At 46.0% G+C, this 18757-nt stretch overlaps 1 protein-coding gene across 1 annotated transcript in view; it reads right to left on the reverse strand.

The window, feature by feature from the left end:
- LOC147732888 (TGF-beta receptor type-2-like) overlaps window positions 1-18757 on the reverse strand; it is a 407586-nt gene that overhangs the window by 122940 nt on the left and 265889 nt on the right. Inside the window, exon 3 of the mRNA XM_086957433.1 lies at window positions 17494-17702. Within this exon, the coding sequence (XP_086813559.1) occupies window positions 17494-17702 (209 nt within the window). The remainder of the gene's footprint in view (window positions 1-17493; window positions 17703-18757) is intronic.

Below are 18757 nucleotides of genomic sequence, written 5' to 3' on the forward strand. Positions count from 1 at the left end.
AATGAGGAAATATAAATTTTATGGTCAAGATTGTGTTCCCTAGCGTGTACCCCACCGACTCCATGTACCAACTTAAAGTGCATGTATCTTCCCTCCTGTGCCAGTTACGAAGACGCAAATACATTTGCGTCCAACATCAACATGTCCTCTTTTAGACCCACCCTGAATGGGTTGAATAGTCCGTTCCTAAGTATGCTATGCCAACGTCTTTTTGTAGTGTACCTTACACGTTTTTCAGCTCTGGCAAAGTAGGCCCTGAATTTCTGCCATCGAGCCATTTTTCTGGCTTCTGACTCTAAAATCCTCAGCCCCGGCTGCCTCTGTACCCGTGAACTCTGACTTACTTCTAGCGTGGCCCACCGTGCTCAGCTCAGCCTGCTGCCTGCCAAGACTGACTATAACCTTCGAGTTATCTGTTCCGCTCCTCGAAAATACATTCCTGCCTGCTAGCTTCAGTAAACATCTCCCTCATCTGTAGAGCAAAGGGCCAACCTGTCTCCGTGCAAGTAATTCATAGCCTCTGTTACCATGCTCCCATGGAAGGCCCATGCCCCCACGCTTCTCATGCAGACACTCAGGCGCTTATACACGCACTCACAGTCAGTATAGAATAGCTTCTGCCCCAGAGACCTTTCCCTCCAGATAGTATGGTTCCCAAACATCAGATATCAGATATGATAGAAGTACAAGTTGATCTGACATGCCAGACTTCTGTCTCTTTCCGTCAGTGTAAATGTCAAGTTTCCTGCACCCTCCAGTTACACGTCAATCACACGTCATGCAGCTGCGCGCGCATCCAAGTTTCCGATTTCTGCTGACATTGCAACATTTCTGTTAGTGCCACCCCTTCTGTGACACCTATCTGGTGACGTTTCTAGCACACACCTCTAGTTCACGCCTTCTGATTACGTATTGCTAACACGTGGATACTGTTATCTTGTCTTCTCTCAGCTGTTACGCCTACCACATGCTTTTCTATGACAATGAATTAAGTATATAAGCTATGTACTGTCAATAAAATGTGGTGCGCACTCTTCTATCCCTTCCTGAACCCTGTGTGGTTGCGGGAACATGATAGCTAAGCTATGACCATTCCTTTTTAAGGAATAAAACCCCTAAGAACTCTAACACCACGGACTCTGCCTCCTTCTTTCCGATTGAGTTATTATTGATTAAGTACTTACCTGCATAGAAATTATGATCGTAAATTAAATATTTACCACACATGTCAAGTCAAGTCAAGTCAAAAAATTTATATAGCGCACTACATACCCAGAGGGTCTCAAGGCGCTTGAGGAAGGGTGGGGAATTACTTGTCAAATATCCACGTTTTAAGTTGCTTTCTGAATGCTAGGTGGTTCTGAGTAAGGCGGAGGTGAGTGGGAAGTGAGTTCCAGGTTTTAGCTGCCAGGTAGGAGAAGGATCTACCTCCCATGGTGGTTTTGTTGATGCGAGGTACAGTGGCAAGGGCCAGGTTGGAGGATCGTAGTTGGCGGGAGGGGGTGTAGAAGGACAGTCGTGTGTTGAGGCATTCGGGTCCGATTTCGTAGAGTGCTTTGTGTGCGTGGGTAAGGAGCCGGAAAGTAATCCTCTTGTTGACGGGGAGCCAGTGGGATGTCTAATATGAGCCTGGCTGAAGCGTTCTGGATGCGTTGGAGTTTTTTCTGGAGTTTTGCGGTGGTACCGGCGTAGAGGGTGTTTCCGTAGTCCAGTCGGCTCGTGACCAGAGCGTGGGTGACTGTTTTTCTAGTTTCGGTGGGGATCCAGCGAAATGTTTTTTTGAGCATGCGAAGAATGTTGAAGCAAGATGAAGAAACGGCGTTGACTTGTCTGTTCATCGAGAGTGAGGAATCCAGGATGACGCCCAGGTTCCGTGCGTGGTCCGTCGGGGTGGGTGCTTTTCCAAGGGCCTCTGGCCACCAAGAGTCATCCCAGGCGGAGGGGGAGGTGCCTAGGATGACTTCTGTTTTGTCTGAGTTCAGTTTCAGACGGCTGTGCTTCATCCATTCGGCTACTTCTTTCATTCCTTCATGCAGGTTGGTTTTGGCAGTGTTAGGGTCTCTGGTGAGTGATAGGATCAGCTGGGTGTCGTCGGCGTAGGAGATGATGTTGAGGTTGTGTTGGCGTGCGATGACCGCGAGGGGGCTCATATATACGTTGAAGAGGGTGGGGCTGAGTGAAGATCCTTGTGGTACGCCGCAGATGACTTCAGTGGCCTCTGACTTGAATGGTGGAAGGCGGACTCTCTGGGTTCTTCCGGTGAGGAACGAGGTGATCCATTCCAGTGCTTTTCCTTGGATTCCGACGTTTCTGAGGCGTTGTAAAAGGGTGCTATGACAGACCGTGTCGAAGGCTGCGGAGAGGTCGAGGAGGATGAGGGCGACTGTGTCTCCATTGTCCAGTAGAGTTCGAATGTCGTCTGTTGCTGCGATGAGGGCGGTTTCAGTGCTGTGCTTGGCTCGGAAGCCGGATTGTGAGGAGTCGAGGGATTTGTTGGTTTCGAGGAATGCGGCGAGCTGGTTGTTGACCGCTTTCTCGATGACTTTGGCCGGGAATGGAAGGAGTGAGATAGGGCGGTAGTTTTTGAGTTCGTTGGGGTCAGCTGTGGGTTTCTTCAGGAGGGCGCTGAGTTCGGCATGTTTCCAGCTTTCCGGGAAGGTTGCGGAGTTGAGGGAGCAGTTGATGACGTCTCGGAGGTGCGGTGCTATAATGGAGTCTGCTTTGTTAAAGATGTGATGAGGGCATGGGTCTGTGGGGGATCCTGAGTGGATAGAGTTCATCAGACGGATGGTGTCCTCAGTGGAGATTGGCTTCCAGTCATTGAGGATGTTCAGGGGGGGTGGGGGTCCTGCAGGGGGTTGGGTGGGTTGGTCTTTGGGTCGGTTGTCGAAGCTGTTGTGGATGTCTGCAATTTTGTTGTGGAAGAATGAGGCTAGGGAGTCGCAGAGGGCTTGAGAGGGGGTGATGTCGTTGGAGTTGGCTGAAGGGTTGGTAAATTCCTTGACGATGTTGAATAATTCCTTGCTGTTGTGGGCGTTGTTATCTAGTCGGTCCTTGAAAGCGGCTTTCTTGGCATTCCGGATCAGTTGGTGGTGTATGCGGGTGGCGTTTTTGAAGGCGTCCTTGGTGCTGGTGGTTGGGTCTTTTTTCCAGGCCTTCTCAAGGGAGCGACAGAGTTTCTTGGATTTCTTAAGATCATCGTTGAACCAGGAGGCCTTCTTGCTGCCTAGTTTGATTTGTCGTTTTTTCAGTGGTGCTAGGATGTCGGCGCTGTTGGATAACCATTGGGTGAGGTTGGTGGCTGCTTGGTTTGGGTTTGAGGAGTGGGCTGGGGGGTTTTGAAGAAGCGATGAGGAGATCTGGTCGATGGTGATTTTGTTCCAGTTTCTTTGCAGAGTGGGTTGGGGGTGGTTGTTGGATGTGGGCTTGTTGTAGGTAAAGTGAACGCAGCTGTGGTCAGTCCAAAGGAGAGCTGTGGTGTGGCTGAAGGAGACATGTTTGCTGGAGGTGAAGATAGGGTCGAGTGTGTGACCTGCGATGTGGGTGGGGGTAGTGACAAGTTGTTTAAGTCCGAGGTTGGCGAGGTTGTCCAAAAGGGTGGTGGTGTTGCGGTCGTTGTTCTTTTCAAGGTGAAAGTTGAGGTCTCCCAAAAGGATGTAATCCTCGGAGGGGAGCGCGTGTGGAGTGATGAAGTCCGTGATGTCTTCACTAAATTGTGCGCGGGGTCCTGGTGGCCTGTAAAGGAGGGTGCCTCTGAGTGTGGTCTTTGGGTCGGTGTGGATCTGGAAATGAAGGTGTTCAGAGTTGGCGAGATTGACGTCTGAGGTGGTTGAGATGCGGATGGATTTCTTATGGACGATAGCGATGCCTCCTCCTGTGTGGCCGGTACGGTCCTTGCGAATGATCTTATAGCCTTCCGGGATGGCAATGGTGATGTCTGGGGCTGATGTGGCGTTCATCCATGTTTCTGTTAGGAAGGCGACGTCCGGCGAGATGGTGTCTAGTAGATTCCAGAGGTCAATGGCGTGCCTGTGGACCGAGCGGGTGTTGAGCAGGATGCATTGTAGGTGGTTGGGGTCGGATATCTGTTGTGTGTTCGTAGATGAGGAGTTGTTCTTGGTGCCGTCGAACTTGCAGGAGTTGCATGTGAAGGGTCCATGGGTGTGTCCAGGGGCGGCTTGGACGCAGTTGGGGAGTCGACCGGGGTTTAGGGCTAGGAGGGTGGTGGCATCGTAAGTAATGCGGGAGGGGTGGACATTACGAGGACCAGGGGCTCTGGCGCTGGGCGCGGTCCAGGCGCGGACGGGCGTAGACGGGCTTACCTTTGGCGCACCTTCGGCGCGGCCGTAGCGCGTGGACGCTGCGCGTGGGTGCATCTGTCATTAAAGCACTATGAGGGGGGAGGGGCGTGGGAGGGGCAGCAGGGAGGCGGGAGCGGTGCGAGGAGGAAGGGCTCAGGGAGACAACAACAATCAAAATGGAGGTAGTGAAAACTCGAGTGAGGCTGGGGCACAGATAAAGTTCACAAGCGCTTCTAAACAGGCGGATTAATGTTACCAGATAGAGCGCAGCTCCGTTTCCGTCGCGCTGATTGATTTGCATAAACTATGCTGCGCTGCACAATCCCTGAAACGCTGTAGCGTTATAAAGTGCCACAACCTGAGCAGATAGAAACAAATACTCCACAAGCGCTAAGACAAATGCACAACCAGAAGCACAAATGCACAATTGAATTGCAGGCACACAGATGGTCGGAGGACAAGCAATATTAACGATACCACCAGGAGCCAGGAAGGGAGCGTGGGAGCGACCGTGTCTGACGAAGTCAGGGCGGTCACAGCTGTGCTTACTACGGGGTCTACAGTAAGGGTCAGTGGGTGGGAGGGGCAGCAGGGAGGCGGGAGCGGTGCGAGGAGGAAGGGCTCAGGGAGACAACAACAATCAAAATGGAGGTAGTGAAAACTCGAGTGAGGCTGGGGCACAGATAAAGTTCACAAGCGCTTCTAAACAGGCGGATTAATGTTACCAGATAGAGCGCAGCTCCTTTTCCGTCGCGCTGATTGATTTGCATAAACTATGCTGCGCTGCACAATCCCTGAAACGCTGTAGCGTTATAAAGTGCCACAACCTGAGCAGATAGAAACAAATACGCCACAAGCGCTAAGACAAATGCACAACCAGAAGCACAAATGCACAATTGAATTGCAGGCACACAGATGGTCGGAGGACAAGCAATATTAACGATACCACCAGGAGCCAGGGAGGGAGCGTGGGAGCGACCGTGTCTGACGGGTCGAATTTATTTCTCAGAACCCTGTGGCGCTTTACAAAGTTGAGGTGGATATTCAGGACATAAATGACAATGCGCCCACCTTTCCTGACGGTGAACTGCTGCTGGAGATCAGCGAGATAAGTGCCCCAGGAGCACAATGGTCGCTGTTAAAAGCCAGCGATCCAGACATCGGCGTAAATTCCATACAAAAGTATACTCTGCAGCAGAACACGTATTTTAAACTAGACGCTACAAATGAAGCTGGAGACGAAGCAGAGCCTGAACTTGTGCTGGAAAAAACACTGGACCGTGAGCAAGTGGCAACTCACCACCTAGTCCTCACTGCCGCAGATGGCGGAACACCAGCCAGGTCAGGTACACTGCAAATCCGAGTCCTTGTTTAGACCTGGGAATCTTGAGACTTTGTCTGGGACCGGATGTGTGTGGCTTGCAACATGCACACAGTTCTCTGCAGCCAGGGCATTGACCCACAGAACTATCTTATGTATGGTGGAACTATCTTGTCGGCGCGCATACATTATTTGCAGACCGGACAATGGGGGCGTCTGGTGTATTCGCCCACCGTTCCTCCTTGAGGGCGACACCCGCTGCAGGCGGTGGGTAAGCCCGCATCTTGAGTCAGGGAGTTGCGTGCTTCTCCGTTTCGGTAAAAGGCAGATCAGGAGAAAGTGGGAGGGAAACCAGACAGGTTTGGCCTGCCTCCGGGAGTTTAGATGGCAGGCTGGAACACAACCCCCACCCCATACACACCCGCAGCCCGTGGAGGCATCGCTGCCGGCTACTGCACCCCAATGAGCGCGCAGGAGATCCAATTTTTACAGCATCTCACTTTCAGATAAGTGAATCCAGGCGAAAGCCTGGCATCCGGGAACACCTGTTAAGGTGATTTCGGAATTCGAAGGAGATTAACTCTATTTGTCAATTTACCGTTTATGATGACTAATAAAGGGGAAAGAGATTAGAAAAGCTGATATATAGCACCGCATTTTGCTAAAATCAGAAGGACTCCCCTTTCTAAATAGCATTGGTGTGCATACATGTTTAGCCCTACTGCTCTCATAGCCAGTTATGTGTCTGCTTGTGCCGTATGGTGGCTCTATAAGGAATGAAGTGCCTTATCTGATCCCCGTAATTTATCTCAAAGGGACAGAGGTTTGCAGTTTGGTTCGACCTGCGATTAAAACTGCTCGCAAATTGGGTACTTCCTGCCCGGGTTAAACGAGAGGTACATTTGAGATGCGTCATGCACATGCACGGATGACGTGAGACCTGAAGAAAACTGGATATTCGCATTTGGCAATTTTTTGTCCGGTAGGGGTCGCTATTTGAATACACAAAGACATTTTCAACCTCTTTCATCAACTGAAAGCTTCCCCATTCCCAGCTAAAGTGGACACCCCCAGTAAACAGTACGTCCATTTATATCGACATCACAGGCCAATACTACCCAAGTCGCTCTTTGGACTTTCATGTACGTCTCAGTCATTGGTTGAAGTGCTACCACAAGTTACAAAGGTGTTTTGATCTAATGGCCTTTTTTACCAAATTCAGTATTGGCCAGTCAGGGATGTTGTTTTTCTCTGATTAATTGAAACGTAGTCTGTGCTGTGGACAGCACACCCTTAAAGTAAATCAATGTTGCTAGTTCCGGTGATGAATGAGTTTCTACACGGTGGGACTGGCGATTCATCTTCATCGGTTGGGTTTGGTTGGAGGAACACTCTCTCCTTTGCAAGGACTGGGTGACACTTGACTCTCCAGCTCACAGTGGTTAGAGCTTTGTACTCTCCCTTCCAGGTTTTCCACATCCACCACCACCACCACCACACCCACCACCACCACACCCACCACCACCACATCCATCACCACCACCACATCCCCCACGACCACCACATCCACCACCACCACATCCACCCCACCACCACATTCACCACCACAACCACATTCACCACCACATTTACCAGATCCACCACCAACACATCTATGTGAGTGTGTGTGTGTGTGTTGTGTGTTGTGTGTGTGGGTGGGTGCAAATGCAATAGGCCTCGCATTTGCGAGAGATTAAGCTATTGCCATTGTAAATGACAATCCCATTTATTTATCTGTTTTCAAAACCAACACATCAATAAAATGTTTGTCATTTACAATGCCAATAGCTCTAACTTTTGCAAAGGCAAGACCGTTGCATTGTAAATGCTTGTTTCCTTTGTAGGCAGGCATGGAATAGCGCTGGCTGCTTACCGCCCTGAGCCTGAGAGGATTCCTGCCGGGCAGCCTTGCGAAGCGGCCGCAGGGTGACGTCACTCCCCCTCTCTGTGATCCCGCACCGGCAGCTGCAGAGATCGGGTAATGCGGCCGTAACCAGGATTATGTGGCAGCCGGGACGGCAGGTCCGAGTCACCTCGTCGCCAGTTATAGTGCGCTGGTAGGAGGACAAAGGCACACACACCTTGTGTGTTTACTCGTAACTCTTTATTGCCAGAGAGGGGTAAGAGATGTCTTACACCCTTCACAACTAGATGTGCACTAGAGCGACACAGCGCGCAATCACATCAGACCCCACAGGGTCACATGGGTCCTGACGTCTGATGAAAGGCACTAGAATGCGACACCACATAAGCATTCATAACACATTGGAAATTGCAATTCTATTACTGAAGTTAGTCTCTAACTTCCTTATTTCAGGTGAGCTGTGATGTCTCTAGTAACTTGCAATAACGAAATGATGCGGCTGCGCAGCTGTAATAAGTTATTACAATTGAATTCTGACATCACGATGCCTGCTGCCAAAGTCAGCCGCCAAGATAAGCGTCAAGTCATGGAGCATAAGAGCTTAATTACAGCCAAAGTTTAAACAAAGAAAATGGGAAATGGCTTTTCCTTGTACTGATATATTTCTTCTCTTAAAAAAAGTGACCAGCAGAAAGGAGATGTTTATTGCAACTTGTTTATTTTTTTTCACGCCATGGTTCGGTTCAGAAAAGATAGGATCTCTGCATGTTTCTACATAATCTGAGCCGCAACGTTTTTTAACCCGATTTACATTAAACTGATTCTAATATGCCTTTGCAAAAAATACTACATGCCTTTCCTTGGGTTTATTTTCTCAGTACAGATTCTGCTTTTACTCATCTTGCATACAATGAACATGAAAAAGCAAGACATTAAGGAGTAAGGCATTTTACAGGACAGGTGATGGCGTGATTATGTAATGTATGAAATTAAATACCCTCTGCTATACATTAAAATAATATTTCAAGTCAACTCGGAGTTTCATAACCTTATAAACGAAGGGGCATATTACCAAGCAATAGCGATAATTATCGCTATTGCTTGGTTAGAGACAAAAATTTACTGCTAAGCTGCGACGATTTTTATCGCAGATAAACCTTGGTATTTCCAAGGTTTATCGCAAATGCGATAAAAATCGGCCGCAATGCATGAATATCGCTGAAAAGTCAGCAATATTCATGCATTACCGAGCTAATGCTCTTAGCCATGTTATCCACCTCCCATTGGATAACATGGCTAAGAACTGCTCAGGGCAGGTGTTATCTTTTGGAGATATTCGCGCTTAGCTTAGCTTAGCTTAGCGCGAATATCTCCAAAAGTTGGTAATAGGAGATAGCGATGTTAGCGACTGTTTCCAGTCGCTAAAATCTTGGCACGCCCACTTTGCATGTCATTAGTGATAAATATCACTGATATGCAAAGTGGGGCCCAAGATGGTCGCTATCTCCTACTAGCTGTCGCTAACTGGTGTTAGCGACAGCTAGGTAATAGGGAGATAATTTTATCTCCGCTTTCTTGGCTTTTAAAGCCAAAAAAGCGGAGGTAAACCCCCTTGATAATATGCCCCGAAGTTCTCTATGGTACTGAACTCCTCCTTGACTAGCAATATCCTTAAAATGTAACAGCAGGGGGTATACCATATATTCAGGGGACCACGACCCGGAGTAAAATTATACAAAAAGTGCATTTCAGTCTAAGCCTCTGTCTCTTTCTTTCTCTCTGCGCTTCTGCTTGTTTTTCCTATTCTCTCTTTCGCTTCTCTCTCCTTCATTTGCTTTTTTTCTCCCTGTATGTATATTCACAATGACAAATGCAGTGATTACTTGGGATAGAGCCATATCTCCTTCTTGAAATGCCCACCTATCAGCGGCGTTCGTTGACTAACTTTAGGTTGGGTTTGTTTCACCAGCTGCTCTATCCTGAGGGAACCTGGTACAAGTACTCTAACCCACCCGCGTGTCTCTGGGATTCGAACTCTAAATGCAGCACTTTGCACATTGTACTTATTTGCCCGCTTTAGAAATCACTCCGGCAAAAGTTTTTAAAACCTCTTTTTACAAGCCCAGGATTTTCACCAGGCCAGACCTGCCCTTTTGTATCTTTTTGTAATTCTAAGCATCACATAGAATCTGTGTTTATAAATCCAGGTTTTTTTGTGGGCGTACTAAGGGCTGCTCGATAGGGATTGACTTTAAGGTTATGACCTTGATGTCTTTCCTATAACTGCGTTTTTACTATGTTATCCAGGTATATTACCAATGTTCTTATCTAAATTATGTACTGCATACATTCACTTCGCCATGCCACTACCCACTGTAATTGAAGTCCTTTATTCTTCACGTATTTGCACCTGCAGATTGTGATTCTCTATTACTTTGATACCATTTGACGTTATCATTGCTGCTCCGCATGTCTATTTTGTTATTTTTACTTTCATGTAAAAATTGTATTAATGGTAAAAACAAAATTAATAGAGTAAGTCCAAAATGAATTATATTATGGATATATTTTAATGAATTTTATGATGAAAGGTTTATTGGTTTTATACTAAAAGTATTTTTGTAACTGTATATTGTAAGATTTTAATTAATCAAACAATAAAGTATCACAGATCACTTTCATGGCCTTTTCGGGCGAATAAAGTTTTCTACTACTACTACTACTACTACTACTTGATTTGCACATCTGTACAAAGCTTACAAGGTTGTACTTAGTGGCAGAGCACCGCTTTTGAACAACATCTGAAACAAATGTTACCACAAGAGAGCATGCATGAGAAAAGCGAAAAGAACACTTTCTGATGGCTAGTCCCTTTGTGGAGCAGCCCTCGTACACTGCATGATCTCATGCATCATAAAATTTCTTTTTACTTTTTGGATAGGGGACAAATACAAATTTTTAATTCCGGGAAGTCTTGAGGGTGGGCCCATTACATCTTCAGTGTGGCAATCTGACCGCTGCTCCACAGGAAGAGAGGCTTAGGGCAGTATCACATAAAGTGAGAGCTGGAAGTGCTTATGTAAGCAGTGCTTAATTTGAGCCAGTGGTTGCAAGTGGGGCCCACTAGCACTCATTTTTGAGGACCGGCACTTCTGTTTCCTCATCAGACTTTGACCCACAGCAAAAGAAAATGGGAAACAGGTAGGAAGAGAATGAAGGAAAACCTGTGACAAAGAGAGAAAGCAGAAAGCTTCTAGTGTGAGAAAAATGGGCACCAATTTCGGCAATGCGGTAAGCACAAGGTAATTGGCTTTATTTATTTAGTTTTCACATTCCTGCCGTATGTCGAATTCCACTACCCCCCACCCCGCCGACCCACAGCGTTTACCTGTGCAAGCCGCTGCTGCTTAGGAACCACCGCTGCACAAGGTCTCTGCAAATCCGTCTATCGCATCCTCGAACAAATCTCCACATCACAGCTTTTCGCTCATCAGAGCTGATGCATCATTGCTGCAGAGCAGATCAGGACCAGCGCATTGTCTCTGTTGCGTGGATCGACACCGATTCATCGCTTCGGCTGACCTCCGCAACGTCCACGTAGCCAAGATCGAGGTACTTTTGTTCAGCAGGCCTCACTGGGTCCCTGTATCCAGCTTGCGCTTCATCGCGATCGGCCTCAACGTTTGACTTTGCCCTAGTCTGGAGCAACCAGATATCCTAAGTAAGTGCTTATTGCTTCTATGCGCTATTTTACAGGTTTATTTTTGAAAACTCATTTGTCCAGTTCTAATAATTGGATTTTGTCTTGTTTTTTTCATTAAATTAAGCTCTATTTTCCTAACCTGGTGTGGAATCTTTTTGCGCAGTGTTTTCACTGTTTTATGTTTGAAGTGTTGGACAAATACTTTACTCATTGCCTTCAAGTTAAGCCTGACTGTTCTGTGCCAAGCTAACAGAGGATGAGCACAGGTTAATTTGAGGATTGCTGGTGCCTTATCCTGACTAGGATTGTGGATACCACTTGACCAGGGCTCACACCCCAGGCAACCAGGAACCCTTTTTCTAACATCTACAATATTTTTAATGTCAATATTTTGTCAGAATACCAAAGAACCCTTATTTTAGACCCTCTTATCAAGCATAACGACTGTCAGAAAACCATCATAAAATATGGGCATTGAAGACCCTTTCTCAACACCGATGGGACCTAATGTGGGATGTCAAAGACTCAAAAAAGAGGCCACAGTCAATACAGAATATTTAACAACAAGGGGTGGTGATGGACAGAGTTTCTGAATTAAGCAGAATACTCTCACCCAGTCAAGAGATCAGGGCTAGATCCAACACCGTTTTTTAGCTCACTGCACCATCCCAGCTCAGAACCTGGCTATATGCAAATTAGTCTGTTCCTGTCCCAGTGCATGATGGGAACAGGGCAAACCAAACTACCAAGCCAATTCTTACACTGGGAAGGAAACAAGCTTCCGGGGACCGGTTTCTGGCATTTCAGCCGTCGTCGGCCCGGCTTGCTTGAATCCTGATGGTGCAATGAGCAAGGGACTCACATCTGAGTATACCCTTCCACGCTTGTGGTGGACAAAATATTTAACAACAAGGGGTGGTGATGGACAGAGTTTCTGAATTAAGCAGAATACTCTCACCCAGTCAAGAGATCAGGGCTAGATCCATACACCGTTTTTTAGCTCACTGCACCATCCCAGCTCAGAACCTGGCTATATGCAAATTAGTCTGTTCCTGTCCCAGTGCATGATGGGAACAGGGCAAACCAAACTACCAAGCCAATTCTTACACTGGGAAAGAAACAAGCTTCCGGGGACCGGTTTCTGGCATTTCAGCCGTCGTCGGCCCTGCTTGTTCGAATCCTGATGGTGCAATGAGCAAAGGACTCACATCTGAGTATACCCTTCCACGCTTGTGGTTGACAAAATCTTTAACAACAAGGGGTGGTGATGGACAGAGTTTCTGAATTAAGCAGAATACTCTCACCCAGTCAAGAGATCAGGGCTAGATCCAACACCGTTTTTTTTAGCTCACTGCACCATCCCAGCTCAGAACCTGGCTATATGCAAATTAGTCTTTTCCTGTCCCAGTGCATGATGGGAACAGGGCAAACCAAACTACCAAGCCAATTCTTACACTGGGAAGGAAACAAGCTTCCGGGGACCAGTTTCTGGCATTTCAGCCGTCGTCGGCCCGGCTTGCTTGAATCCTGATGGTGCAATGAGCAAGGGACTCACATCTGAGTATACCCTTCCATGATTGTGGTGGACAAAATATTTAACAACAAGGGGTGGTGATGGACAGAGTTTCTGAATTAAGCAGAATACTCTCACCCAGTCAAGAGATCAGGGCTAGATCCAACCCCCTTTTCTGAATCGTTTTTGGCCACTATAGGTGTGGCAGGGTTTACTCAGACATGAGTCCCTTGCTCACTGCACCATCAGGATTCAAGCAAGCCGGGCCGACGACGGCTGAAATGCCAGAAACCGGTCCCCGGAAGCTTGTCTCCTTTCCGGTGAAGAATTGGCTGGGTAGTTTGGTCTGCCCTGTTCCCATGATGCACTGGGCCAGGGACAGACTAATTTGCATATAGCCAGGTTCTGAGCTGGGATGGTGCAGTGAGCTAAATAACGGTGATGGATCAAGCCCTGATCTTTGGACTGGTTAAGAGTGGTCTGCTTATTTCAGACACTCTGTTCATCACCACCCCCTTTTCTGAACAGTCAATACAGAAGTCAGATAAATAGCAGGTGAAAATTATCTCTTCATTCAAAACAGCATCAAGAACAATTGCAATAGATTAATGTCCACTTTGCTTTTAAAAGCTAACCTACAAAATGGACACAGTAAATGGATCCAGCGTTATGTCACTTGTGGTCTTGGTTTGCTTTAGAAATTATATCTAAAGTCAAGTCCTTGAAAACTTAACAGAGTCTCTCAGTCCTGGATGTGCCTTTATGTGACATTAATGTACTGGGTCAAGGATCGGTCTAGTGGGTTAAGAATCACCAAGGGGGCCTGATCAAGTTACATGAATTTACAAAAGACCTGCCCCAAAATGATGCGTGGAGATAAGTACATGGGATTTTTTTGTGGTCCTTCTTGAAACTAGACTATGACTTTCACCAAGAAAAAGATACATTCAGGCTGCAAGATGCATGTTTCCTAGCAATGGGAAAATCTGATATCTGATAACCAGATTTAGACTCCCAATAGTCATGCAATTGGTGCTCAGTGAGAGCCATACTTAACAAAACAATACTGACAGATTTTAAAATCCACACTCCATCGAAAGTAAAGAGACATTAAGAGAAGACATTAAGAGAAGAAATCACAATGGTTTAGAGGGAAGGTGAGCGTGTTTGTTATTTCAAAAGCTAGAGTGAAGATAGTAGTATTGCAGGACACAGACGAAGAACTTAAAAGGCTGGAGGGGGAATACTTATGAAGGATTAATAAGGACGGTCATAGAAAGCTATATAACACAACAGGAAATGCTAATGTGATACAGTGGCCACTAGACCTTATGTGCCTAAATACAAAAAAGTAAATCAAATGATGCTTCTTTGTGGTTCTGTGGAAGATAGGGTTGAAAAAGTGCTCATAGTGGCTGCAAGTAGGTTATGGTAGGAGCTTTATCGAATAAGACCTCGGACACCGCCAGCTGCTACACGAAGAACTCCTCTACCCCAGAATTCTACATCCCACCCCAGAGTTCCGCATCCCAGTCCAGGGCTCCAAACCCAGTACTCTAAGAAACCACAATTCTTCCCCTTTTAACACATATGTCCCTAAAACAGGACAAGGACCTTAAGAATGGCCCAATCAGTCAAACAGTCAATGATGGATACAGAGGGAAAAGAAACAGATTCCACACAATGGCACTGAAAAACCAAAAGATTATACGATGGAGAACTGAAAAAGGAGTGCGAGTGCAGATTGGGCTACAAGAAGACCATTAAATATTCAGGCTTCTGCCCCTTTCTTGTACTTCTGTAGTCTCTCCTTACAAGGAGGTGCGCTTCCCAGCGGACTCTATGCCACTGAGGAGGTTTGACCACAATGTTGTCCATCCTTTCATCCACGCTCTTCGGAGTAGAACCTAGACACAGGGGAACCCGACTCGGGTCACAGATCTTGCTGTCATTGGTATTAATGGCATTCTTAAAAGCCTTAACGACCTTCATAGGGTGGAAAAACTTGGACCACTGGCATGCGTATCTTGACCCAATCTCCTACCTAGATCGGCTCAGTCTTCGTGACATACTTCTTATCAAAATCACACTTTCTATTCTCTTATAAAGACACTTCTCTCCTTCAATCATCATGCATAGAGACACTCACACAGCCTTTGTACCAGGACATCCAAGCATGAAACAACTGGCTACCTGGCTTCTTCCCCACATACCATAAAAAGGGGAATGCCCTGTGTCCGAATAGGGCTTCTTCCTATAGTACACCAATCTATTTTTCAACTCTTCCTTCTAAGGCAACCTGTTCACTTCAAAGTTTTGTTAAAATGTTTTAGCACCCATTTATTTTGGGAGGGCAAATGCACATTTTTATGGATGACACTGTGGAGCAAAATTGAGCTGCATTGTCCAACAAGGACTTTGCAAAACACTCCCTTTGAAAAATGCCCTAAAAAATGCTTTTGAACACTCTAGACTAGTGTCGCCAACACACTTAACCTCAAGCTACCTACAGAACAAGACAACTAGAACAAAAGATATGACATAGACCGTTCCCCACACAAGTGGGCAACTAAAACAATGGCGACCTCCTACCATGGGGAGTCAGGAAAATGCTCCTTCTACGTTGAAGGGAGGACCATCTTACAGATCTTGTCACTGTTACAGCACTCAACACAATCACAAACAAACATATCCATTATCAGATGGAGGCCATCAGAAATCCTGTCTCATCTTTTGTCTTCACAATGCTAAGATGACTTGTATGCCCCTTTGGTATAACCTTGTCTCTCAGAGTACCTGGGGGAATGAGTTTTGTGCCTCTGGATAGCAGAATGCCCCTCGCACTGAGTTCCTTCTTCACACACCAGAATGGCTTAAAATTGCTGTTCCTCTCCTTCCTCGCAGACCAACTCTCTCTTAGTTTATGCAATACATCCCTCAAATAGACCCCTAAAATCAGCAATTAAGCCAATAGATTACATCTTGTCTTCTCGCTTGTCTTCAAATTTGGGATTAGGTAGGCTAATGGCCATTAGATGGAATGTCAGCAGTTTGGTAAAACATAAAGACACGATAGTGAAAGGGCAGCTGGCTAAAACTGCTCTTGAAAGATAAATGGGTTAGATTCAGGAATTTCAGGATGTTTAGTTGTAAAAACACTGAGTCTGTCAGGTCTGAAACCAGTGAATAATGCACATACTCAACTTTCTCAGGGGGATGAGATGTGAGAACCCCAGCAAAGTTACTTTATTTCAGTAAACCACTAGCAACTGATCAGTGTAAGAATCAGAACCTTATTGGTGGGTTCCATGCATATGATGTGCACACATGCTATAAACTCACTAACGCACACACCACTACAAACTGTCATTGAGGTGTGTTGCTACATGCAGTCAGAGTGCAGGTTGGTGAGGTGTTCAAGAAGGGCAAGGTGGGAAATGAGTCCTGACAAGGAAGTTTACTAACAGTGTGATGGATGGTAAGGTTGGAAAGAAAGGTTAATCTTGACCAAGTAGGCCCTTATAACCTTAAAAGACCTGCTGCATCACATACAATTTTGTAACAACCAACACTCTATGGTAACGTCCCATCTCAGGAGATTGCCATAACACCGAAAGCCAGAAATCATCAGACTCGAAATCAAGAAGTGCAACATTGAAATAGCAAAAGCTTTCTAGGACACTGTAAAACTACACATCAGGCTTGCCCCATTGCTCTAGCACTTCAGAAAATAACTGAACAATTGAACAAGGAGCACCTTATCTGTCTTTGATAGCAACCAGAGTTCTTCATGAACCAATCCCTAACCAGTGGACACCAATTGCCTTATCCCTATACTCCCATTATGTACAGAATTCCCTTGTACAGTGCTCGTTTGCAATCCAGCTCAGAAAAGAAAGATGTGCTTTATTTGTGGCGCATCTTGTGGATGCACACAGTATGCAACGCAATGGCCATCAACTAATTGAACTAATCTACGATGATCAAATAGTGTGAATTCAACTGAGTTGAACTGGAAGGTAGCTTGCTGAGGAACAGTTGGCAGACAATGGTATGGACTCCATATGTAACCGAGATAAGGTAAAGATATGGAATAAAGTACTTTTCCTCATACAGCTGATATACTGGTGAACTGAACAAGGTACCAGAGCCAAAGACAGACACGTCTGAATTTGGTTTTCAAATAAAAAAGCATTAGAACATTGGAATGTTGAGAGTTCCACTGACGATAATGGCGTGTGGCTCAGGGCTAATAATGGCTGGCACAGACCATCTGCTCCAACATTTCAATGTTTGACTTTCTGTTTCTCATTTTTTAATTTAGAACATTCTAGCCTCAGTGGGTGGATGCTCCCATAGCATCATAGCAATCATGGTTATTAAAGGCCTTATCCATTGTTGTAGTCCATAACATGGGTTTTTTGAGCCATTAACGTTTGTTATTGCCCATGGCAGTAGGCTATAATGCTTGAATAATACATCTTATATCACTACCTAACCCTTGCTATCCTAGCATTTGTGTTCATGTGTACTCATTGACTCCATTGCACAGACCGTTCATATACACAAATATCCTTCAGAATAGAAGGGAATTAGCAACTGTGTCGATCATTTTGTTTTACAGTATCACAGTGTATCTCAAATTGAAGCGTACTTGCAATATTCCTTACTTCTGGAAGTGCTTAAGATTTGATTTTTGAAGAGCCCATGAAAGACTAGTCAAATGAAAATATGAGCGGGGATATTTCTCACCGTTCATGTGGTTTTCAAAGATCAGTTTGTCGTTGCATTCCTGTTCGTCCACACAGCCGCAGACATAGAGCTTGCCCTTCTCGGAGGGCTGCTGGCTCATGAGGCACCGGGAGGTGTTGTAGTTTTGAACCAAGACGTTCTCTACTGGAAGATGAGGGAGGTGGCAAAGGGTGATGATCTGAATGCTGGCTTTGGGGTTGTCCTGCTTCCTGGAAACAGAAAAACAGTTGTATTTCATATACAGGTGTCTACAGCCCCTCCATTGATTAAGGGTTTACTATTGAGTTCCAGAGATCACAAAAAAGGTACACAGGTGTCCACATTCAGCATTTAGGGTCTATGAGGAAAACACATATTTTTTCAAAGTAGCATGAAAATGACTAATATTGGAGGGCTCTTACCTCATCCAGTTGGAACAGATCATTTTGATTTCAGCCCTAATTATGTGTGGTCTTATAGAGGTACCATCCCAGTCAGAACCTGTGCGCTGTATCTCAACACTGTCTGCTACAAGCAGCCAAATCGTCTGGGTGAAACCCTGGGAACAAATGAGGACCTACTGGTGACTTGGGTGGGAAATTCCTGGTTTTCCTTGATGATGAGTCATGGCATGTTTTTGAACAATCTTCACTGGAAACATGAGGCAGCAGTAAATTAATTAAGGGCTAGCTATCAAAACGATCACAACTACTAGCAGTTAAAGGCATGGTTACATGTAGAGGATCAGGGGTTACAGTGGTTAAATTACGGGGATTGCAAACACCAACTGCTACCACTAGCTACCCTTTAGCATACCACAACCATCGTCTCCTACTGAACAAGAACCTTCAGCCTGGAATGCCTTAACTTCACCTCTCGGTTTCAGATCACCTCTTGACCTCAAATATAATGTCAAGGAAAACATAAACAAATACATGGATGGGGGCACTGAACACATGGCTTTGGCAATGGCCAAGACATTTGCTCACTGTCCGACACCATGCATCCAATCTGCATGCCTTTTTGCTATGCTCAATGCACAGTACCCTAGAGGCACAGGGTATGGCATGTATTTACACCTTGTACCCATTTCTGGTAATGCGTAGTAAGCTTTAGGCATAGGATGTGGCCTAGGCCTGTGCCCTCCATCCAGCCCCCACGCCCCCATGACCCTCTACACCATGGCCAAGTGCAGTAGGCTCTTGGCACAGAGGCATTAAAAAAGAATTCCCCATGGATTTTGGTGTTTGTGGCAGGCCCCAGATGCAGTGCGAGGCCTCTAATC

This window comes from Lissotriton vulgaris, chromosome 2_1 (assembly GCF_964263255.1).
Source record: "Lissotriton vulgaris chromosome 2_1, aLisVul1.2, whole genome shotgun sequence".
NCBI classification, from domain to species: domain Eukaryota; kingdom Metazoa; phylum Chordata; class Amphibia; order Caudata; family Salamandridae; genus Lissotriton; species Lissotriton vulgaris.